Here is a 23,941-nt window from a genome sequence, read left to right as displayed (position 1 = left end):
TATAATTGGCCCAGTCCGTATGGTACTGACGGACCGGGTCTGGGAATAATTCCTCGTTTGCTCGACCCATCCCAATTCCCAAATCCACTTTTAGCCTAGACCATTTGTGCAGGCCACGTAGCATTAGTCCCTCAAAATAAAATTCCAAACGACTTCCACGATCCCATCCTCCCACACTCTCTCTCCCACTTCTAAGGGATATGGCGTCTGCCGCCTTATCTCTCTCCGCTCTCTGCCCTCTCTCCGCCGGTGCACGCCCGAAACCCCAAAACCCTAGAAAATCCACCGTCCCCAATAACTCAAAATCGAGCCCCAATCTCAAATCCCGGCCCGGCTCCGGCCGCTCCTCCCTCCCGCCGGTCTATCGCTCCGGCGGCGGCGAGGCCACGACCTACACCCGCCTCCCTCCCAAGGACGACTTCTCCCTCGATCCCTCGCTCGTTCTCTCCCCTGGAACTTCCGGCGAGATCAAGCTCTATGAGTCCTCCGTTCCGGCGTTAGAATCGGCAAATAAGAAGCCTTTAATAGATCACAGCGACGGAGGCATAAAAAGGAACAAGAAAGGTTGGAGCTATATTGAAGATATTGATGAAGAAGATGAAGAATTCTCGGATTTTGATTCGGAGGACGATGAGATCGTTCTGGACTCGGGGTTTGATGGTAGCGAAGAGGGAAAGGCCTCATCTTTAGAGTTTGAGGCTGAGTCGGATGGGGAATTGGAGGGTTATTTTGATGGAGACGAGGAAGTTAAGGAAGGGGAGATGAAGGAGAAGGGGGTTCCGGCTGTAATGAGGTGCTTTGATAGGGCGAAGATATATGTGAAGGCTGGGAATGGAGGGAATGGGGTTGTGGCGTTCCGGCGAGAGAAATATGTTCCCTACGGCGGTCCATCCGGTGGAGATGGAGGGAGGGGAGGAGATGTCTATGTGGTGGTTGATGGGGCGATGAATTCTTTGCTCCCGTTTCGGAAAACTGTGCACTTTAGGGCAGGGAGAGGTGGGCATGGGCAGGGGAGGAAGCAGGCCGGAGCCAAGGGGGAGGATGTGGTGGTGATGGTGGCTCCTGGGACTGTGATAAGAAAGGCGATGAAAGGAGGGGTGGAGGGGGAACTGTTGCTGGAGTTGGTGCACCCTGGGCAGAGGGCACTGCTCTTGCCTGGTGGGCGAGGCGGGAGAGGAAATGCCTCCTTCAAGTCGGGGACTAACAAGGTTCCAAAGATCGCGGAGAATGGAGAAGAGGGTGCTGAAATGTGAGTTCCTTTTCTTTTGCCACCAAATACTATTTGACTTTTTCATGGTTTATTCGATTTGCTTTTGTTTTTTATGATCACATTTGTGTACTAGTGGTCTTTGTTAAATGTTAGGATTTTGATGTAGTTTTTGTTGAATCATATAATTTGGCCAACTAAATAAAACTGTTATGTCTCATGATTGATAATGGGGCCATATTTGTTAGGTTGATGGCATGCAGCTCGTGCTGTGTACCAATGTCAAATTGGTCCCATGTGCCATTGTTTGATATAAGAATTTGAAATTGGATAAGAGGAAGCCAAATTATGGCATTGTATGCAGCAAAAATATAAAACAGCAAATGACTGTTAAAAGGCATTCTTTGGTTTCTAAAAAGGAATTTCAGAACCAAATTCCTTAAATCTTCTTCTTCTTCTTCTTCTTCTTCTTCTTGATCTTTATATGGTTTGATATTTCTGTATCTTACCTTTGCAACTGATAAAAATTAATCTCCTTTTATATCTTCTTAGATCAAATTCTGGCAAGTAAGGTTGAAAGAGTAATTCAAATATTTCTTCTAGTTGTGGTTACAATATTATCAATCCATTATTTTTAGTCTATAAGAGACCCTTATTTGATATCAGTAATTATTCATTTCAGATAATTTGATTAATCAATCAAAAGTTTGTTTTGTCAGGTGGTTGGATTTGGAGCTAAAGCTGGTTGCTGATGTTGGAATTGTGGGTGCTCCAAATGCTGGGAAAAGCACTCTTTTGAGTGCTATAAGCGCTGCTCAGCCAACAATAGCAAATTATCCTTTTACAACTTTACTTCCAAATCTGGGAGTTGTTTCATTGGATTATGATGCCACCATGGTTGTTGCAGATCTGCCAGGTTTGCTTGAAGGTGCACATCGGGGCTTTGGTTTAGGTCACGAGTTTTTAAGACATACCGAACGATGTTCCGTCTTGGTACATAATCTTTCATGTCAAATCAATACCTTTGATACAATATTGCATATTCAAATGAATAAGAATTGTTACAATGACTAGTTGAGTTCCTAAATATTATGTGAGTCATTATGTTAGCTTTTTTGGCATCCATCTGTCCTATCTTGTAGGCTTATTCTCCTTTAATTATGTGTAGATTTGCTGCTGCATTTGCTGGGATTGTACAAGCCAAGTCATCACTTATAGATATTGGTTACCCTAACTACATGGCAAAGCTTATGATTGTGAGCTTACCATATGCATGGCAACATTGGTTTCAAAAATGACATTGTTTCCTTTACCTCAGAAATTTTAACATTTAGTGAAACTGTGGACCTTTCGCATTAGGTGCTAGTTTTGTATGGTGAGAATTCTTGTTTTTCAGCTTCTGGTCCATTAGTAGCCTGGAAAGCCTAATTTCGAAAGCCTCAGCCTAGAAGCGTCTTCCTAAAACCTCAAATAGTCCAGGAAGCGATGTGCCTATCTCGAAAGCCCAAAAGCTCACCTTCTTTGGAATTTTTGGTTACCTTCTTCACCTTGAATTTGGTTATTCAAGTTATAATTTTTGTCATCAGATACAAACTTATTTAACACAGTGAAACTATAATGTTTCTCATTAGTACTAGTTTTTCATGTTGAGAACTCTTATTACTCTTGCTTTTGTGTGTATACCATTTGGAATTTCCGTTACTTTCTGCTACCTTGATTTGGTTCTACTTTCTGTTTGTCATCAGATAAATTTAGCCAACATGATGTATAAAATATTCCATTTAATGAATAAAATGTTATCTAGTAATTCAGGTTTTACAAGAGGCCTTGTCTGGTCTTAGATGGACATAGTGAAAATTATGCGATAGATTGAGCTACCAGCATTATTTTGTACTGACAATTATCTTTATCTGATGGCCCTTACATATTTTTATTAAACTAGCGAGTTGGGCACATCACAGTCAAGGAAGACAGATGGTAAATAAATTAAGAATATAATTATAAATAATCAAATTATATTAAATATGATATAAATATAAAATAAGAAAGCAATAAATTTCATGCACAAAATCAAAGTTAAGGAGGAAGTTGAGAGATATGGGCTTGGATTGGAGAGAAAGTATCTCCAGAAAAAATAAATTTGAAATTAGTGTAGTAGTAGACATATTTGGAGAGAGAGTGCTCCTAAATGGTTTAAATTTAAAATTAATAGGAGGACCAATTGAATTGGAGAGATAATAATCTTGTAGTTAACTAACAGAAAGAAAAATATAACATATTGTTTTTTATATTTACTCATTCTGATCACTTTTTAATCTAGGACTTGTTGTTGATTGTTCCTCTTTTACTTTGCCATTCCTTATGAATTAGGATAGATTCTAGAAACCCATGGAGGTTTGAAGATTGGCTGAGACTCTGAAATCAAAACACCAAGCTATCTGAATTCTGGTCCAGTAGTAGATGAGCATTTTACCCACCTTAAACTTAGATTCTGGTAGTGAATATATTTGTAAACATTGCAACAAATATATTCCAAAGAAATTTAGAGGCAAATAAACTTTTTGACATAAGTTGGAGTATTCATAAACTTCAAATCTTATAGGCATCAAAATCATATGTTAAATTGCCATCGAAATATTATATAATATATTAGGCTATAGGAATTTTTTTTTTTTGCATCATATTTTTTTTTGAAGAATGCAACTTGATGGTCTCAATGCATAGTCATCAAGACGATACATTTAAACCCACATAGTACAAAATGATTTGAAATAATGCCTAATTTTTCACCATTTCATTTATTTCCTATGTTTTCTAATTTTTTTCCTCCTTGAACTGTTTGTCACTGAGGCATTATCAACCAGCTTAGAAATGAGCGTTCAGGCCTTCCTTCTAAACTAAAAAGCAGATTGAAAAGGCCTTTACAGTATCGTAATTCTGTGTGAGAATTGTTAAATTTGGTTGTTATAATTTCAACAGGAACTAAAACCATCAAAATTGTTGAAACCAAAATCAAACTGAAAATATTTTTTGAACCTTGCCCATGAAATTTAATTGGGTTTGGAGCTGAAGAATTATATCCATCCATCATTACAAGAAATTTCACTGTAGGTTACTAAAAAACAAGAGGAGATATATATGGGGATGATAGATCATGTGCATAGAAGGTGCAAAACCTGCTAACTAGAGAGAATGGATAAATTTGAATGGAGGTATCATGAGGTGATTGTATCATATATAAGATCATCATTTATGGGCCACATGAAAAGGGAAAAAAGGAGCGAGAAAGAGAGAGAAAAGGAGATGCTAATTGGATTGTTTCTTCAGTTTTCTTTATTCGTAGGGACTCCTGAGTTCTGTAGGAGATGTGAAAGAGGAAAAATCAGGAAGGCTTTGGAGGCTGGTTGATCTGTTATGTACACTTCCCATAGCCTCCTCCTCCCTTAATTAAAGACTCCAGATACGGAAGGGATTTTGGCTGCAAAAGCCTCTCCCTTATATATACAGATACATATACATGTATAGATGCATGCATACATGCACCAATATGTAAAGCAGAGGATACATGTTAACAATTTTCGATATCACAGCTGTTGGAGTGAATCATCGGAAGATTGGAAATTAGGTGGTTCACATCTAGCTTAAGGTAAAACTTGTCCAAAATAACCCTATGTGTTTATTCAGGCCCTTGGTCCTACAATGTGCTAGAATTGTCAAATTTGAGCGCAGTGGATATGGTTTTTTAGGAATTCAATGAATTGATATGAGGTTGTAAAAACTTGAATATTAAGTGATTTTCTTTTAGAGTAGATTCCCTAAACCAGAGCTATGCAATTAGTGAACTAGCGGGTGGTATGGCTATAAAGCCTTGTGACTATGGTCATTGATATAAAGGACACCAGGTAAAGAGGTAGTCTCTCTCTCTCTCTCTTACGTGCACACACAAAGATAGAGGAAGAGAGAAACATATACTTTCACCAGAAAGCCCTACAGGCTACAGCTGCTACACCCTCTAAAAGGGAAGCTTGTCCTTTCATTTAGTGCCAAAGATCTATCCTATAGGACTGAAAATGTCAAAATATCATAATTAAAGAAGTGTCAGATTTTCAGTTAAAAGTACCATTTAGACTGCCATGTGTAATGACTCCGCAGACATCACTTAAATGCCATATCAAGCTTAGGTAATTGCTAGATACAATCTATGATACAATGAATGGAATCAGATATGCTTCATCTTCTTTATGTGTGCAAAGCTTGAGGGGAGCATTTGTCACCATCCGCTTTGGCTAAGTTAAAATTTGATGAGCTTTTTCCCAAGTTAGGTGGAAGGAGAGGCTTAAAAGCCCATGTAATTGAACTTTCACATTTCTATGCACCACTTAGACTTGGAAATAATGATATATTGTCATGCTTAGACCCACTAGCCAGAATTGTCAAATTGCAATTATAGGTACCCAGTCAAAGACCCAGTTACTGACTGTAATTATGAAGGCATCCAGCTGGAAGTCTTAGTTCGAAATTCTGATACTTAAAATTAAAAGATGAAACTATCATTTCTTATGCAGAGTTTTTTTTTTTTTTTTTGAAAAAATATTTCTTATGCAGATTTGCCTGCTTGGAAGTCCACCCATGATCATTTTCCTGGGCTTTGTTATTGGAGTTGGTATTGTGTAATCATTTTTGGATAAATAGATTTAAAACTATCTAAACATGAATGTGAGGTTGAACAGGGAACCATAGACATTAATGTGTGGGGTTGACATTAGATAGGTTGTGTGATCTCTCAGTCAATCCAAAATTTTGAAGGATGATGTGGTTGAGCATTTTATCTTTTGAAAGAGTTATAGGGAATTTAGTCTTTTTTAGTAGTTATTTTGCTGGTGTACTTGGCATCTTTGCTGAAGTTATTGAATGTGGTCTATTCATCTCATTAAAATTCTATCACTTGAAACATGGTATCAGATAGTCCTGCTCTGAAAGATAAACTGAAAACATATAAGTATAAGAAGAAAGAAAGAAGAAGGTTTTTTTGTTCATTGAAAATCAAGAAACCCTGTGAAATTTGTTAAATGATTGTTAGTGCGGTAGCATGAATCTTATACTGTAGGAAAACTGCAGAAAATAGCAGATAGTGTTGTTCTGCATGAATTAAGCTTAATTTATTATAGATAAACGAGTACATAAGCTGACTGCAAGGCCTTGGTGTTATATCTGTTATCCATTTCTGTCATTCTGCTTTATGCCTATTCTTGTGCGCTTTGCTTTTGCTGGGTTACTTATTCCGAGTCTGCATGTAAACCAGATAGAATTTTTGCATAAAAGTTTTATTGCATCCTGTCTTGTTTCCAATGTTTCAGTTTAACACTCTTAAATATTGCCCTCTTCTAGTGACATGCCTTGTGAGGTCATTCAATACTGTCAATCATCTTATTGGAACTCCTTGTGCCCATTTTTTGAGGAACCTGAATTTCCTAAATTGAATTCTAAATGCAGGATAAATAATGTATTAAGATAATTCTTTTTTTGTTTTTGTAATTCTTTTTAGCTTATCATACCTTTGTAAGTGATCTAAGAAAACTTTACGTGTTGGAACTTAGGTGCATGTTGTTGATGGTTCTGGGCAGCAGCCAGAGTATGAATTTGATGCAGTTCGGTTGGAACTGGAACTATTTAGCCCAGAGCTGGCAGAAAAGCCTTACATTGTTGTATACAATAAAATGGATCTTCCAGAAGCATATGAGAGATGGAATTTGTTCGAGGAACATCTACAAGCTTGTGGCATTCATCCTTTCTGCATCAGTGCTATGAACAGACAGGGGACACATGATGTTGTTCATGCTGCGTATGAACTTTTACAGAAAGAAAGGGAGGCAAGGAAGAAACCTGAAGGTCATTGATCTGTAATAAGTAAATTGACTTAATCTTATAATTTATTTGCATAATTACCTGTCAATCATGTAGGCAGCTTGATTTGCATACTTTATTAGCTAGCTACAATGCTGATGAGACTTATTTGTTTCTCTTGTCAATATCCATATTATTAAATTCATGCTCTACCGTTTTAATAAGTCTAGATTTGGAACACTGTTTCACTCAAGCTACTAAATCTAATTGAAAACTTGCAGGCCAGCTAGGTTGTTGGCTTAAGAATATCAGAACAAGTTTTATCTTGGGCCTCTTTTCAACTAATTTAATGACTCTCATAAATCTCTTTATGCACAAGAGGAAAAAGAATTAGTGCATGAGTTTTTTCCCCTTCTGGTTTGTGGAAAGGATTTTTTTTTTGTGTGTGTGTTGTGGGGGCTGGTGGTAAGGGTGAAAGGCAGTTGTTCATTGGCCTCGTCATAAACTGCTTCATTACTTAAGGTGCTGTTGTTCTTGTATTTGTTCTTGAAAGTACAATCCACATATCAAATGCTGGAATCTTATGCCCTACCTTGGACTATTCAATATCAGTATTTTCTGCCATTTAGTAGTTGAATTTAGTTAAGAACAAATGCTAAAACCTGAGGTTTTAAATAAATGCTGAGATGATACATAAGTTACTTATTTGAAGTATGTTATACTTTTTGCTGCTCTTTGTCAGAGAGCTTTGTATGGCAGCTTCTAGAATTTGATTTGTTATTTATTTCTTCATGTTTTTTCTGTAAATTTAAGGTCAAGTTGCTCCTTAGAAGTTGGTTGGTGATCTTATTCATAATTTGTGATTTTTTGTCTAATCATTTTATTGATAGTTCCATATATCCCTGCTGCAGAGTGGATGAATGCGGTAAATCTGAATCATGTTGCGGACACGATACAAAAGCAACGACGCTCTTCAATGAATGATTTTGAAATCTTTCATGATAGCAGTTCCAATGCATGGCATGTAGTTGGAGCTGGAATACAACGTTTTGTTCAAATGACAAATTGGCAGTATGTCTTCTCCTCCTTCACACTTATATTTTGTTCTATTTCTATTGTTGCAATTTTAGCCATTTTTTTATCTATTATTGTGCCTATTATCTTCTGTATTAGAATTAATTCTTTTCATGGTATTGTATCTACAATATTGTATCTATTGCTTCCAAGAGATACATAATGAACAATTAATCATTGAAATTATCCTTCAATTTCTTTGTCCAGAATGTTTGTTATTATTGTTCTTATTAGCAAATCAAATTTGACTCGAAAATGAATTGTCTATGTATGTTGAGCATATTCATGTTATGATGCTCATCAGAAAATACTGGTATCTGTTTAAGCATTTTACCACATGGTGATGGACTCATTTTCTTATAACGAACATGCTGGTCATATAGCTGTGTTTTATATGTTCTGCAGATAATATAAGGAAAATGTGAAAAATTAGATATGAAAATTTAAAAAAAAAAGATAAAGAACGCAATGAGGATTGATCAACTTAGAGAAACAGTTAATAAAAGGAACAAATTTGATAAATTGTTTAAAATAACCTTCATGAACCAAAAACGTAGATGAGGACAAAGATCTCTGGTAGGGCTTGTCAACCTGCTCTTCTTTTGCAAGTGCACTATCTTGCTCCATGGCTGGCTCCTATTAATATTTTTGTAGGCAAATTGTGTATGTTTCTGCTTTGGCTATAGATTATGATCAGGTCAACTATAACATGTTAAATTTGGTTGGATTTGCTTATTTATCAAACCTGGATCTTTATGCAAGAAATAATGCTGGCTTTATATTCATTTTATTTTATTTTTTTCTACTTGATTGATATTTTTTTTATACTGAACTGAAAACTTGTTGGAGTAGGTATACAGAATCTTTGAGAAGGTTCCAACATGCTTTGGAGGCATGTGGTGTGAACAAATCTTTAATTAAGCATGGAGTTAAAGAGGGTGACACAGTGATTGTGGGGGAGGTATGCTTGTAGTCCCTATTGTACTTGTTCTTAAGCTAAGCAGTAGTTGTTCACAACAGCTAATTATCTTTTCTTGTCGTATAGTTCTTTCCTTTATTTCAGGTTGCATTTACATTTCACCACTTTTTGGATTTTGGAGTCTTCTGAAGTCAGCAAATTTATATTTAATCCACATTAGTACCATAGTTCCTATGAAAATTGTACTGTCTAAGAAATGTCATTTAATTTCTACCAGATGGAGATGGTGTGGCATGATGAAAATGAAAATATTGGCTCATCAAGCACAAGAAAACAGACAACTGGGTCTATCAAATGGCCGGACCTAGGTTAGAAGAAGGGTGTTCAAGAAAATTCAAACCGGTGAGAAAAGATATCTTCTTTTCAATTGATTATTATCCTATAAACTTGAGCATGGATTGATCTTCAAAATAAGCAACTAATTCAATCCACTGCATGTGACGAATTTTATATATCTACGTAGTTCTTTATAGTACATGACAATGAGACCCATCATTAGTTGATTTTTGAACCAAGCAACCTAGATCATTTTGTGGTTTTATGTTTGAACTTTTTATTACTCCCCCTCCTAAAGTCGTGCAACTTTTCGTGCTAGACAAAGCCCCTTTGCTTTGTTAAACAAATTAACAGATTCTCCTTAATTTCCATGAGCCTGACTGGATCTTCTTCTAACTCCATGCGGCACCATACAAGCGATATCCTCATGTAATAAACTAAAGAAGTTTCCTCTTTTTTTTTTCAATTATCTCAACCTTTTTATGATTATTTTCTATTATCCTTATTTGTGGGGCATTGTGATCCAAAACTTTTCTATTTGCTAATTTATAAATACTAAGGTAGTGACACGCGCAAAAATGAATTAAATTGGAATGTCTTGCTTCATGTTGGATTCATGGAAAAGGAAGTGTGGTTGGAAGAAATCATCATCAAGAAATACTGGATCACTGGATTTGTTTCCAGGTTTTTTGGATTATGGAGATGTAAATATACATGCATAAGATTCTTGCTGTTATACGATAGTCCGAAAGTATGATCATTTTCCATTGATTATCTCATTTCTGGATAAAAATTGAAATCTGCAGTTGCCAAAATTTTTAATTTGAAAATCATCCGAAACACAAAAGAGTACTGTATAATGATTTCTTTTGATTATTAAAATGAGAAGAGATGTTCCTTTTTTAGCTTGCCTGGATCAATGGGCTTCAGATGTAGGGAGCTGGTGAATCGAACCAAGACAGGTATATCAGTTGTGGATGGCTGCTTTCAGATCTTGAGTAAACCTGCAAGACAGCATGTTATCAATTGAAACTGCACTCAAACTCCAGGTAAATCAGATGCTTTCTCTTAGTCTTAATCCACAGCACCTAGAGATGTCTAAACTGTTGAACGGCTCACTTGTTTTGTATTTAAAGTTATATTTGAGGCAGGCTCAGTAGTGTGACATTTGCTTGCTAAAGTTGATGGCTTCAAGATTGGCTATTTAGTCTGAGGGGTTGAATTACGAGTGGACAGTAACAGATAAATGTGTCTTGATGCATCTTGAATTGGCTGTTTGATCATCATGCCAAGCTTTACCCTTCATCGCTAGTTTGCTGGCTCTATTTTTTTTATATATACTGAGAAGACAACTTGGTTCTTTTGCTCCGTGTTTCCTTTGGAGGTAATCTAATTATCCTCAACTTATATGTGTAATTGTGTAAATAATTTTCTTTCGCTTGTTTAGCTTTTAGTATTGATCCTTTGTATTTTTTGTACTTCTCTTTTAATTAATTGGGTGGGCTTTGCCCTCACCTCTCATCAAAGAGAAAAATGTTATATTTGTAATCGTCAATCCATAACATTATGAAGTAGCATGACAAAAATGGCTGGGACGAAAATGGTCATGGTTCTAAAGTAATTCTGCTCGTCCGGGACCTCCTTTTTAGCTTTTCTTCCTTCTCTTCATAATTCTCTCTGTTCTACTTGAATTTCTTGACAACCAAAGAATTGTGAACCTAGAAAAAATAATCTTGCATATGCAATTGGGATACTAGGCTCCGGATTCTGTGTACATTTTCAGTGAGATGTCTCTTTTGAAAAGTCTTGAAAAAAAAAGTTTCATATGCAAATAAACAACTCTATACAGTATGAAGGTGCCCAAAGGCAGACACGCTGAGGAGCATGGCCAACTTCCTGCGAAAATTGTCAGATCTGACGCTGTATCTCGATTTCTTTGGAAAAAAATATTTGGGTTCGAGGTTCTAAAATCTAAAGTTTGAAGGCACCAAGTGCAGATAAAACTACTCGAGTGCCTCACCAAGCTTTGCCTCGTAATCTCATTGGCCCCACCATCTCTATCTTCTCCGGTATCCCACCTGCCTCGTTCCTAACCTTGCTGGCTCCATACCCAGCGCCTTATCTCTGTCCCATCTCTCTTCTCTCTCTGCTCCACCTAGCCTCGCCTCCTAATCTTGGCAACCTAGTACGACCACCTATCTCCTCTTTGGCGTCCCATGCAACCTCATTTCCTACTGGCACCACTCTTGCATCATTATCTCCCTTCTCTTCTTTTTTTTGATAAACCAGATTTATTAAACCAATCTTGTATAAATATATATGTGGGAATTGAAAACTAAAATATTCAAAAACTCAGAGAGAACATCTATCGCAGCCATCCACAAAGTAGATCCAGTATGAAGATGGTTCATGAGATTCAAAGATGTTGAGAGCATGGTGAGGCTAGTCGATCAACGCTCAATCAGGACAACAATCTAATGGTGAAGATTCCAACCCTCGACTTCAACTCTCACCCTATTCCCTAAGTCAGCCTGCACCCTAATCTAGCCCTCATGCACCATCTTAACTAGTGAGTTGATCCTGCACAACTCAACCCATCTGCAATTCTCTCTGTATGAATTTTGAACTGCAGGTTGAGTGGCATCCACCAAATAGTCCCTGAAAGTGATCTTTAGTAGACCTTTCTTTTTATGCAATAACATTAAATTGTTGATTGCAAGTTTTATCTTTCCCAATGCTAGATTAGCTCAGCTGGTTAGACCTTAACCACAAGGTCGAAGGTTTAAACCCTTCACCGTCCAAATACTCGTTTGTTTTTAGTTCTTTTTTTTTTTTGTCGCATGTTTTCCCTTTCTATTTCTTATAACTGACATTTTTTTGTTAAGAACATGAAAAAAAGAGGATTTTCAAATTCAAGCAAGTCCGAATGCCTCTGCCTCAGCATCACTTGGGAGGTCGTTTATTGTTGAGGTAAGACTTCAGTCTTGAAGAAGGATATGAGTGTGATGATTATAGCATGCTTCAGAATTCGTGAAAGATTAGTGCCGAAAATGTAATTCTGTTATACCTATGTTATCACTCAGAAAGAGGAATTCAAAAGGTTAGAGGGATAAGCTGGAATAAACAAATAAAGAATGTTACATAGCTTGATATTTTTTTTATCACATATAGGACCAGAAATGCACTTTATCTTCTGTATCTCATCATAGCTGGATCCCTTCAACAATTACTTAACCAAAATTACTGCGAATTACCCTGATTCCGTTTCGTTACATATGTTCTTTCCTGAAACAATTGATGTCCATTTCATGAATATCTTTGATCAGCTAGCATTTTCTTCGTCAGAGTTAGGGATGTTTCATATTTGCAGCAAACTAAATCTGTTTTTCCAAAAAAGTTACAAGTATTTATATATTCTTCCAACCATCACACAGACGATTATCATCAAAGATACTGCAAAATGATATTTACTTTGTACAATGGAACATGTCTTTCGGATTCAGAATCGATTACATTTTTAGAGTGTTAGCAGAAAACAGAAAAGAAATTTCATGCAAAACAAATATTTATCCTCAACTATATGGAAATCAACACAACCACAAGTTTACACACTCAAAAATCCATGACACTCATAGCCTCAAGAAATGGAGTGGCGCCGCCTCTTCTGAAACAGAAACCGGGCATCTGAAGCAGCCTTTGCGCGAATAGGTTTGACATCCTTCATACGAAACAGTGTATTCAGCTTGCTTAGCTTTTTGGTGAATGACCTGAGTAATTTATTAGCAGGATTTGCCCGAACAAGCTCCTGCTTCATCGAGGCATGATCTTTTTCTAAATCAGTCAGCCTCATCCTCATTCTTGCAACCTCAAGCTTCAGTTCCCTGTTCTCTCTCCTCACTGATGCATAATTATCCCTTGGGGAGATGGCACCACTCCCCACTCCACTGCCTGATCTTTGAGGATATTGACCATGCACCAAACCAAAGAAGAACTGATCATGGTTTCCATTCATGGCATTTCGAAGCCTGATCTGCTCATAGTACAAGACTTGTACTGCCATTTGCACAGGTAGCCGCTCATTTTGAGCTGCATGGCTGCATGCATCTTGAGACAGCTTCTGGCAATCTATGGTTTTGCACAGGCGGTAGCGTTCTGATTCCTTGATGTTGGGATGAACCTGAAAGTTAGGCCATAATCAAATATTTTAAATTCTTTTGACGGAAAAATATTTTAAATTCATCAATATGGTCATTGCTTGCTATCAGGGCAACGGTCAAACCATATAAAGAAAAATCATAACCAACAAGCCTTGTTTTATTTCTTTGGCAAGACCTTATTATGACTTGAGTTCTTCGCTAATGTAAATTAGTTTTTTCCAAGGGTCAATCCGGATAAAAGTTTCCAACCTTGCAACTTTAACCTCCAAGCCATGTCGCCTCTATATTGCATCGAAAATTTTCATGAAATTTAAGTGGTAAAAGGATTGCAGAAAAGCACATGGAATATTTAGAACAAGTGATAAGAACTGAGATTTTGGAACAGAGAAAATTAGCCCTATTATCAAATCAAGGATTTCTAGGAAGCTCAAGACTTCGGATTTCTGATTACTGATGATGGTCTGCAAGTTTTATGGTTGTAGAATTAGAACATCAGGGATTAAGAAAATAAGTGTTTGTTGTTAGAACAGCAGATTGATTCAGTTCTGATATATTCCGATGGAATTAAGCTAACAATTGAAGCAGAGAAACTAAGCTCACATACATGTGGGCAGCGAGAGTTTGAGCATTATTAGGCTTGTTCAAGGAAACTTAAGTATCCAGATTTGCTATTATGTGAATAAGATGACTGAGTGATGTGAAGAATGTTACCTTTAGGAAGATATCAACAGCTCTATACAGACCATCATTAACGACTCGAGCATGATCTGGGAGTAGCTCAGCCAGCGCGATAAACTTTGATGGCGTCAAGTTAGAATCCAGTGCAATTTCTGCGAGATAACTATCCATGAGCTTTGATACCTTGAGTATGGAGCTTTGTTTTGGAGAACTTGGACTGTCAAACTCATAGCAGCCATCCCTGTCCTCTCTCAGCTGAGACCCATCATCCTCTTCGTCATCCAAATTCACAAAGACGGAAAAGATCCTCGATACTGAATCATTGTCATACAACAAATGATGCCCATTGTGAGAGTTGGATGGGATTAGTATGTCTTCAAGAATAGCTTGGTCTAGCTGCAAACCAATTCTTCTTTCCAAATCTGCTTTGCAGATGGTGGATGAAGAGGCCATCGTTGCGGTCTTCAAAAGACCTGAAAGAAATGCCATCGGAACCGGGGACTTTCTTGATTGGGTTGGAAGTAGGCTGACTATGGCTTCTACAATAACCTTTTGTTTCTTCTGTGTTTCTGCATCTGAGAAGCTCCCCTTTGATGTTTGAATGTCTCTAACCAAGAGGTTTTGGAGAGAGTTGTGGGCATAATTGATCAAGATCCTGCTAATGCTATCCTGTTTGAGACCCTTTGATTTCATTGCAGAGAGGACTCTCTGAAAGAAATCTAGGCTTAGCACTGCTAATGCCTTTCCCCACCAGTCTGATGGGGGCTCTACCTCTACTGTCATTGGTTTAAGGGGTAAGTTATGCTCAAGTTTGGACAAGCCAGATGTCAGCTGCTCTTTACAGACATTGGTTGCAATTGCTGTTATGATTCGGTTGACCAAATTAATCTCTTCTGCTAGTGGAAGGAGGTTCTCACAACGGTGGAGAACAGATATAGAATTTGCAATGTTTGGGATGACTGTTTCCTTTATGTAGATTTCAGTCCGTAGTTCCAAGTTTTTGTCTGCGAATTCTTCGGTCATTTGTAGATAGTGAGCTGCACATCGCAGCATGGCCACGTTTGAGAGTGTGATTTCTATGCTCACACCATAGCAGAACTTGGCAGCTAGTTCGAAAGCTTCTGCTCCACCTGGTGTGCCTTGGAGATTTATGCGCGTCACCTTTGAATCTTTTGCTTCAGATAAAAGCTTTCGAATCTTTCCACACCGAGAGACCAGAGGGAACTGCAGAGAACAATGTGGTAAGCATTGAGCAACAACACTAACAATTTAGCATTAAAATTTGGCAGTACCTACAGTTTCATTTTTCCCTTAATAAACCTTCAAAACTGAATATCTTGATTCCAAAGACAGAAGAGAAGAATTACTATGACTTATTCTCACCTTGTGGAGTGCAAAGCTCGATGTTCCAACTTCAACTGTGAGATCACTAGAAACATCTGAAAGGGGCCTGAAGGTGGATGAACAGATATATGAAATTAGAACTAGTAGAATGAATCATTTGACAATTGTATGGCTGACAAACTAGATTTTGCTATGATGGTGAAGTTGGTTATTTGAAGAGGCAAGACTCAAATAAAACCATTTTTTGGCACATGATTCCAACCAAATCTACATTAGATTCTGATAAAAATAGAATGTTCCATCAAGATCTTGTATGTACAAAGGTAAAGTACATTCAAGATTTCTCCTTGCCTATTGATCAAGTGATATGGTGAAGATCAATTCAGTGACAAAAAAATGCATGGTTGTACTAGTTATAAATTTTAGCATCATTGTATTTTTTAAAGGCAAGGGAGGGAAATCCACACTAATTCATTGTTTTGTCTAACCATTTCTTTCAAAACAATCTTGTCGAACTCTTGCTTTATGTCTCATCCATATACTACTTTGATGGATTTTCATAATGCTATGAACTGCTGTCTGTATGTAGGATGCTAACGGTGCCGCACATCGGTGCAGGTTGCTTGCAGAGTTTGTGACAACAAAATATGTGAAGGAAAATTGGTTTCTGATTTTCCATAAAACTCCTCCTGAATTTGGGGGAAATCTTGCGTAATGATTGACTTCTTGATATAATTAATTAAATTCTGTCTAATAAGTGTCTTTTTTTCTGCTCTCTCTCTTTCTCTCTCTCTCTCTCTAAGCCTCTGGAAGTGCTGGAAGATTTAAATCACTGAATGTAATCCATGAGATGTAGCATGCCGCTTGTACTTTTTAACCATTTGATGGGTGGTTTAGGAGATGAAACACAATATATTAGTTGGCTGAGATATCAGATCACTTAGTAATTTGTAATAAATCTCTGATAGCAAATGCACTTTTTATATTGACTTATTTACCTTTGACATTTAACACTGTCAGTAAAACAATGTTTCCTTGCTGTTGTATCCTCAAAAGATAGAAACACACACATACACACACAAAATCATCTCATCACACAACTTATGGAGAGAACTATGCCCACTTTTTTAAAAAAGAAAAATAACGAAAAGAGAGAACTATTTCACTGAAAAAAAGAGATCATGGAGTAGAAATTCCCTCTAACAGCCTTTCTTAATGTAAACAAGTCCATGAACCAAATTACACCTGGGATACTAACTAAATTATATACCAGAACAAACAACTCAATTGTAGGAAAACTCAATATTTAGTACTTGGAAAACTATTAATGACTTTAAGAAGTTAAGAAGAAGAAGATAGTGTTACCATTCGGTGGCATGCCGGGTGCTTAAACTTGATCGAAATGTTCTCTTTCCTGAAACATTCTGCTTCAATTCAGTAACAGTAGCAACCCCCATCTCTCTCTCTCTCTCTCAATAGGAAGGCAGAGTGCTGCTATAAATTCTGATGCAAATGGACGGAAAGAGGGGTTGAAGGTTCACGCTTTCAGGAGTGTAATGTGTATGTGGAGGGAAGCGTGACTCTTATGAGAGGGTGTGGGGTTAGAATTTGGATAAAAGCTGTTGAGTTTGATGAGAGAAAAAAGTTCTTACAACAGTTGGGTACTTGATGGGGAGGCTTCTTTTGCTGCCTCATCCTTTTACATAGAAGAATTGGTAGAAAGGTAAAAGTTATAATACCAACCTTGGCAAAGAACCCCCTTTATTAACTTATATTGGAGACTAACTCCTTGTTTAGTCACTTGCTAAGAAGCTTCCTCTTATGAAGGCCAAGTCATTTCTGGTAATGCCAAATGATGCATGATAAATGGTGGCATGTGCTATCAATCTGCTTAACAAGGCTTAGGAACTAGATAGTAGCCAGTGGAAGTAAATGAAGTTTCAGGGATGCTTTTTTTTTTTAATCAAGTTCAGGTTGCGATTTCTTTTTCCCTTCTATGTGCAAATAAGCTTAGTTTTGTCATTTAATGATCAATTGTTGATTTGACTTTGATTTCATCTCTTCTCCTCATCTTATTGAAATCTTTGAAGTTCAGCATTTTTTTTTGATAATTAATCCTTAAATGCTAGACATAGATGTCCCATAGCTCCTAATTGTAAGTTAGCTCAATGCTTCCACACCATGCACATCATCTCACTAATTGTTTCCACATTTCCCTTTGAACTTGCAATAACTTAAAGAGTACAGAAACATCCTAAAAAAATTTAAACCTGTGATCTCCCAAATAGAACAAGCTACCAACCAGTTAGGCTAAGCCATTGTCGGTTTCACTTTCTAAGCTCTCTTTTGCTTCAAAATAGATATGATTTTCTTTGTATTTTTTAATCCTATTTTTTTATTTTTTCCATATAATATGAATATTCTACCTTAGGTTTCAGACCGTAAGTAAATCGAATGGTTTGTTTATTTGTTTGTTTGATTTAGTGTGATGGAGAGGAGAAAAATAAGAGAAAATAACACACACAAGGCAAGCTAATCTTAATGGATAGTCTTTTTTTTTTTTTTGTGAATAATTTTTGAGCCCAATAGTGACAATGTCACAACCATTTCATCAGATGGAGAGTGGAGTTTTCAGTTAAGGAAAGAAGAAAGATTGGGGTTTCATAGAAATAGAAATAGGTTAGAGGTGTTGATTATCAAAAGTTGAATGATTTATATGTAGATTCAAAGTTTATTAGGGAGTTAGAATTCAAAGAACTAATGGAATAAAAGAAGATAAAAGAAGGGACAGCTATGCCTTTCTTCCATCTTTCAGGCCTAAAGTGGGGGTTGGGCTTAGTGGGGGGCTTGGGGGGCCTTTCATGACATCTAATTGATTACTAATTGATACATGTTGGTCATGGTATGCAGGATTCCTGTGGGGTTTCTGGTGCTTTTTTGAGAAAAGCTATCATAATTCATGACTAAGCCTATGGATATAAAAACTTCAAAGGTGATAAAAAAGAGAGTGAGGCATGAAAGAAAAAGTAAAGCTAACCTTAAACAACAAAATTGGGTTCACTTTAGAGCTAATTTTCTGGAAAGTTTAGCAGGCTATCATTGAAGTGCACCAGAATTAGTTTTGTTGTGGGGGCAGGTATTGTACATTAGACCCTTTCCCTACACTACTTAGACAGTGTTGATCAATGGCACACCGGTAACGTAACATATTACCCTGCAGAAATTGATTGGAACCAACTGATGGTGATCGGAAGACTGCGAGGGGTTGGCGGAAGTTGGTAGCATGGTCTTTGATAGGTGAGACAGGAGCAGGAAATGGTCTCCATTGTCACAATTAGTGTGACCAAAGAAGCTGATTTGGAGGAAGGAGGGGGGACAGGGGTTCATGACAGGGTGTGTGTGTAAATATTCCACAAGACATGGGTGGGGAAGAGGTGATGGAATCATTGGGATAGAGGAACATAGTGGCCCTCATAATGGCGGACCAAAAAGAGACATGATGATAGTTTGGCCTCATAGTTTGTTACTCTTTTATTTATGGTTTGATTTTGCTCGTATGATTGCACATCAAGTAAAAGGCTGAAGATGATCTAGCTCTTATATTAGCATGTAGATGTTTTTTGGCAATGTAGGGCTACAAGATTATAAAGTAATGAACCTTATTTTACTCTTATGTGAAGTCCTTCAAGTTCTAAATTTGACACTAGACTTACAGATAACACATTCCATTGGATGCGCGGACCATTGATTGCTACTCATTTGAGATCCTTGAACCTCCAACAATTGATAGGGGGCTCGTTGGTCCATAGAAGTGCAATGTATGCATACATAAAAAGGATTAGTATTTGGAGTGTTGGGCAAATACAATCAAGAAATAAGGATGTCGCGGACTTCTTTTCCCGGTTTGTGTAATTAAATGGAATATCACTCACCAAGTAATAATAATCTCTATCATCTACTTAAGCAATTAATAAGCAAAATAATCAAGCAATCTAGAGAAACATAATTTTTAATGTAAAAAATCCTTCGATGTGAAGGAAAAAATTATGGGACCTAGGCCATCCAAAATCTTCAACTATTTAGAATAATGGGATTACAGTAGGTCCTCTCTAGTTCAACTAGAGGCCATACAAACATCATCAAGATTGAATCTTGCCTTTCACAATAAGAACATTCATCACCAATAAGGTGGATTTCAACAATGAACAACAAAAATAGAAAATAGATCTCACCAAGTGTTGATGCTTGAAATAATCAGTGGAGAAGATTTTTTAAAAATCCAAACCATTTAGTCTATAACTCTCATTGCCGGAAACAACATACTAAAATTTCAGCCAAATATGAATAAAATCAACTGTCTGATCATTTGACAAAGTAGCACCCATTTTTTTCTCTTCCTCTCCATTTTCTTCTTGTTTTTCTTTTCTATTTTCCATAGTCCGTGTTACTCAGTTTTCCAGGGTTACTATACTACTAGGCCTAGCTATTTTGGAAAACAAAAACACTGCCACACTATCTTATCCCCTTTTTTTAATTTTTAAATGAGATGGATTTCACATGAGGAGGGGCCACACCAACAAATCTCCCCCTCTGACTCTTCTCTTCAGCCTTCAACTTGAACACCCACTTATTCTTAAGTGTTCTATTACCCTTGGGTAGTTTTATCAACTCAAATATGTAGCTCTTATGCAAGGATTTTATCTCCTCTTACATAGCTTTTAACCACTCTCATTTTTGTTTATGATTTATAGCCTCTTGGTAGCATTCTCGTTCCCCCCCATCAATGATTATCACATACTCATGAGGAGAATATCTCTAGGAAGGTTGGTGCTCTCTAGTAAATCTTTTTAACTAAGGCTCAACTAGTGGTTCTGGAGGGGCTTGCTCAACATGCTCATCTAGCACATCATTGTCAGGTGCGAGCTCATCAACTATATTACCATCATCTTTCTATACATTTTTTATAATGTCTTCATTCATCATGGTTGGAGGCACTATACCTAGATCAATATAATTTTTAGTAATAGACTTCAGCTTTTCAACTTTTTCAAAATTTAATAGTCTAGTCTTCTAGAAACACAACATCTCTGCTTCTAATAATTTTTTTATCAACTGGATCCCATAATCTGTAACCAAACTCTTCATGTGCATAACCCAAGAAGGTAAACTATTTAGACTTGCCATCAATGTTGGATCTCTTATCTTTAGTAATATGAATAAATGTCCTACTGTCAAACACTCTTAAGTGATCATATGATACATCTTTTCCAATCCATACTCTTTTTGGTACATCACCTTTAAGAGGAATTGAAGGAGAAAGATGGGTCAAATCCACTACAATTCTCATTGCTTCACCCCAAAAGGATTTAGACAATTTAGCATGAGAAAACATACACCGAACTCTTTCACAAATAGTACGATTCATTCTCTCAACAATTCTATTATGTTGAGGTGTTTTAGGAATGGTTTTCTTAAGCCTAATACTATGATCTTGACAATATTCTTAAATGGACCCCTTTATTCACTACCATTATCTGCTCGAATATACTTCAGTTGTATTTGATTTCTCTTTCAACACTAGCATGAAAATGCTTAAATACATCGGGCATCTAGTCTTTAAATTTTAAAGCAAATGTCCATACTTTTTTAGAATGATCATTAATAAAAGTAACAAAATATATAACACCACTAAGAGTTATAACATCCATAGTGCAAATATTAGTGTGAATTAAATCCAAAATATATGATCTTCTATATGGAGGGGATTTATGAAATACAACTCTATATTGTTTACCAAATAAACAATGAGTACAAGTCTTTAGGAACGTATCTTTTATAGAAAGGATTTTTTTTAGCGAGAATGTTAAGTCCCTTCTCACTCTCGTGTCCAAGCCACTTATGTCATAATAATTAAATAGTAAAGTCTTCAACTTCATTCACCTCTCCATTGCATAATTTTGCTTGCATCATTTAAAATGTGCATAATTTTTTTTCTCGTTGCTACCACTAGAGAACCTGGTAAGCTTCCATTTTTCTTTATCGAAGTGGTTATAGTAACCTTCATCATTAAGTACTCTAGTAGACAATCAAGTGGAGGTAGATATCTGGAACATTATCTCATATTTTTCAGCAATAGTTGACATCCAATGTCGGTTTGCAAGCAAACATCTTCCATGCCCATAATTTTAGTTACTCCATCATTTTTTACTTGACACTGCAAAGATTACCACTAGTGTAGGATGTGAAAAAGTCCCACCGAGATTTACACAAGCATTATCACAAATAATAACGATATCACCATCAGATGCAACAACAGTTGTATTTTTTTTCTTCCTTTTTTTCTATACCTCTCTCTCTTGATTTCTCTCTTTTAAATTTTCTGCACTCTTTTTTCATGTGCTTTGGCTCGCCACAATGAAAACATTTGATCTCTTTTCTAAATTTGGATCTTCTTCTTGACTTATCATGATAGTTAAAATTGTGCAAAATTCTAATTTTACTTCTCCCTCGCTTTTTTTTAACCAATGGCTCTAACTGTGTAGTCATACCATATTCTCTTCTTCTAGTCTCCTCATTAAGCATATTATCATTTACCATTCACAATATTACCATACCATTAGGAGATGAATTATTAAGTAATACAATCAGAGTTTTCCAATTATCAAGAAAGGAACTAAGCAACAACAATGCTTACAATTCATCATCTAGAATATTTTCATAGTATTTAGCTAAATTTTGCGCCTTATACTTCATATTCACAAGCTTTTTGATCATGAATGCCTTGTTCTGTGCAATCTTTTGCTCATTGAGACTCTTTAATTTCTTCCATAAACTATGGTCATTAATCTCCATAGCAACATGATGAAAAACACAATCATCTATCTACTATCTGATTAATCCAACTGTCTTTCTATTCATTTTCTCCCACACTTGCCGAGTTTTGTCACTTGGTTTGGCACTATATCCTTCAATGGGATCATACAAATCTTTGCAAATAGTAAATCTTTCATTCGGGGCTTCCAAATTAAATAATTGAAATATGTGAGTTTAAGCACACTGCCACCTAAATGCTCTTCTATAATCAATACAAGAAAAATTCAACCACTAGCAACCTTGCTCTGATACCACTTTGATGGAAAAATGTAATCAAGAAATAATGATGCCCCAAACTTCTTTTTTCTCTTTGTGTAATTTATATGGAATATCACTCACCAAGCAACAACAATGTCTACCATCTACTCAAGAAATTAACAAGTAAGATAATCAAGCAATCCACAAACAATAGACAATACAATTTTTAACATGAAAAATTCTTCGATGTGAAGAAGAAAACCATAGGATCTAGTCCAGTCAAAATCTTCCACTATGTAGAATAATGAGATTACAGTAGGTCCTCTCTAGTTTAACTAAAGGCTACACAAATATCATCAAGATTAAATCTTGGCTTCCACAACAAAAACATTTATCATCAATAAAGCGGATTTCAACAATGAATAACAAAAATAGAGAATAGATCTCACCACATGTTAATGCTTGAAATAATCAATGGAGACGGCTTTTCAAAGATCCAAACCGTTCAATCTGTAGCTCTCAATGTCGGAGACAACATACTAAAATTTCAGCCAAATCTAAATAAAATTAACTATCCGATTATCTAACAAAATAGCATCATTTTTTTTTCTCTTCTTTTTCCCCGTTCCCTTCTTGTTTTCTTTTATGGGTCCCGTAGTTTACTCAGTTTCCCATCAGGCCAAATTATTTTGAAAAACAAAAAACCTGCCATGTCATCTGACCTTTTTTTTTTCCAATTTTCCAATGAGGTGGGTCCAACATGAGGAGGGACCACACAAACAAATACCACAACAATAAACCAATATAAAATTATGGGAAGATTTATATCCCGTCTAGATAGAGAATATGAGAAATTTTGTTTCAAGGCAAAACTAATACCACAACATAAACACGATATAAAATTATATCCATGAGACTGCTCTTGACATTCATCACCCTCCCAACTGAGGCCATTTCCGCATGTTAATTTGCAAAAATATATAATCTTGTGTTTTGACATGTACCAGCTTAGTACATGAAATTTGACAATTTTTGTTACTTTTTTTTTTTGAGAAGAGTTGTCCTCGACTACATAATTTAGGAACCTAACCATTCCTTGTAATCCACCTCGATATACCAGCAGGCACGGTATCTCCTTCGAAGGAGGAAAAGACGACAGTAACCTGCACAACTCTACAAACACCACATTGAAAAATGTCACATTTGATGAGATGAATCAGCCAGCATAATGACTGTCTTCTTTTCATTTATGGATTGGATAATTGATGGATACCAAAATGACTTATTGCTACATGCTCCATTGTTAGGAGT

General features: G+C 36.5%; 2 protein-coding genes across 4 annotated transcripts; one reads left to right on the top strand and one right to left on the bottom strand.

Moving 5' to 3' along the window:
* The first annotated feature begins 144 nt into the window (after positions 1-144).
* On the top strand, positions 145-10,928 carry LOC103698244 (GTP-binding protein OBGC, chloroplastic). 3 transcript variants are annotated; one of them, XR_602698.4, is made up of 8 exons: positions 147-1,249; positions 1,927-2,200; positions 6,805-7,096; positions 7,963-8,122; positions 8,978-9,086; positions 9,322-9,446; positions 10,287-10,429; positions 10,517-10,928. XR_602698.4 is itself a non-coding variant. In XM_008780237.4 (7 exons), exons 1-6 carry the CDS (start codon positions 201-203, stop codon positions 9,415-9,417), a joined length of 1,980 nt encoding a protein of 659 aa, XP_008778459.1. In that variant the 5' UTR covers positions 147-200; the 3' UTR covers positions 9,418-9,446; positions 10,287-10,914. The 3 variants fall into 3 exon arrangements, 1 of the variants encoding a protein (XP_008778459.1); XM_008780237.4 differs by having other exon boundaries at positions 10,287-10,914; XR_602699.3 differs by lacking the exons at positions 9,322-9,446; positions 10,287-10,429; positions 10,517-10,928 and having other exon boundaries at positions 145-1,249; positions 6,805-7,114; positions 8,978-9,082.
* On the bottom strand, positions 10,850-18,346 carry LOC103698243 (BTB/POZ domain-containing protein At1g03010). Its single transcript, XM_039124615.1, has 4 exons — positions 16,925-18,346; positions 15,599-15,665; positions 14,249-15,439; positions 10,850-13,557 (listed from the first exon to the last, which is right to left on the bottom strand). The coding sequence occupies exons 1-4, from the start codon at positions 17,014-17,016 to the stop codon at positions 13,018-13,020; spliced, it is 1,890 nt and encodes a 629-aa protein (XP_038980543.1). The 5' UTR covers positions 17,017-18,346; the 3' UTR covers positions 10,850-13,017.
* Positions 18,347-23,941: the final 5,595 nt, after the last annotated feature.

Source organism: Phoenix dactylifera, chromosome 3, assembly GCF_009389715.1.
Source record: "Phoenix dactylifera cultivar Barhee BC4 chromosome 3, palm_55x_up_171113_PBpolish2nd_filt_p, whole genome shotgun sequence".
NCBI lineage: Eukaryota > Viridiplantae > Streptophyta > Magnoliopsida > Arecales > Arecaceae > Phoenix > Phoenix dactylifera.
This window is presented reverse-complemented; position numbering and strand designations above follow the sequence as displayed.

What these genes read in the sequence shown, in the direction of transcription:
- LOC103698243 (XM_039124615.1), bottom strand. Translation starts at nt 17,016, where the DNA reads ATGGGGGTTGCTACTGTTACTGAATTGAAGCAGAATGTTTCAGGAAAG. An exon ending in ACCCGGCATGCCACCGAATG is followed by an intron (nt 15,666 to 16,924) that starts GTAACACTATCT and finishes ATCCACCTTCAG; the next exon opens with GCCCCTTTCAGATGTTTCTA. An exon ending in CTGTTGATATCTTCCTAAAG is followed by an intron (nt 13,558 to 14,248) that starts GTAACATTCTTC and finishes CCTAACTTTCAG; the next exon opens with GTTCATCCCAACATCAAGGA.
- LOC103698244 (XM_008780237.4), top strand. Translation starts at nt 201, where the DNA reads ATGGCGTCTGCCGCCTTATCTCTCTCCGCTCTCTGCCCTCTCTCCGCC. An exon ending in CCGAACGATGTTCCGTCTTG is followed by an intron (nt 2,201 to 6,804) that starts GTACATAATCTT and finishes GTTGGAACTTAG; the next exon opens with GTGCATGTTGTTGATGGTTC. An exon ending in GTTCAAATGACAAATTGGCA is followed by an intron (nt 8,123 to 8,977) that starts GTATGTCTTCTC and finishes TTGTTGGAGTAG; the next exon opens with GTATACAGAATCTTTGAGAA.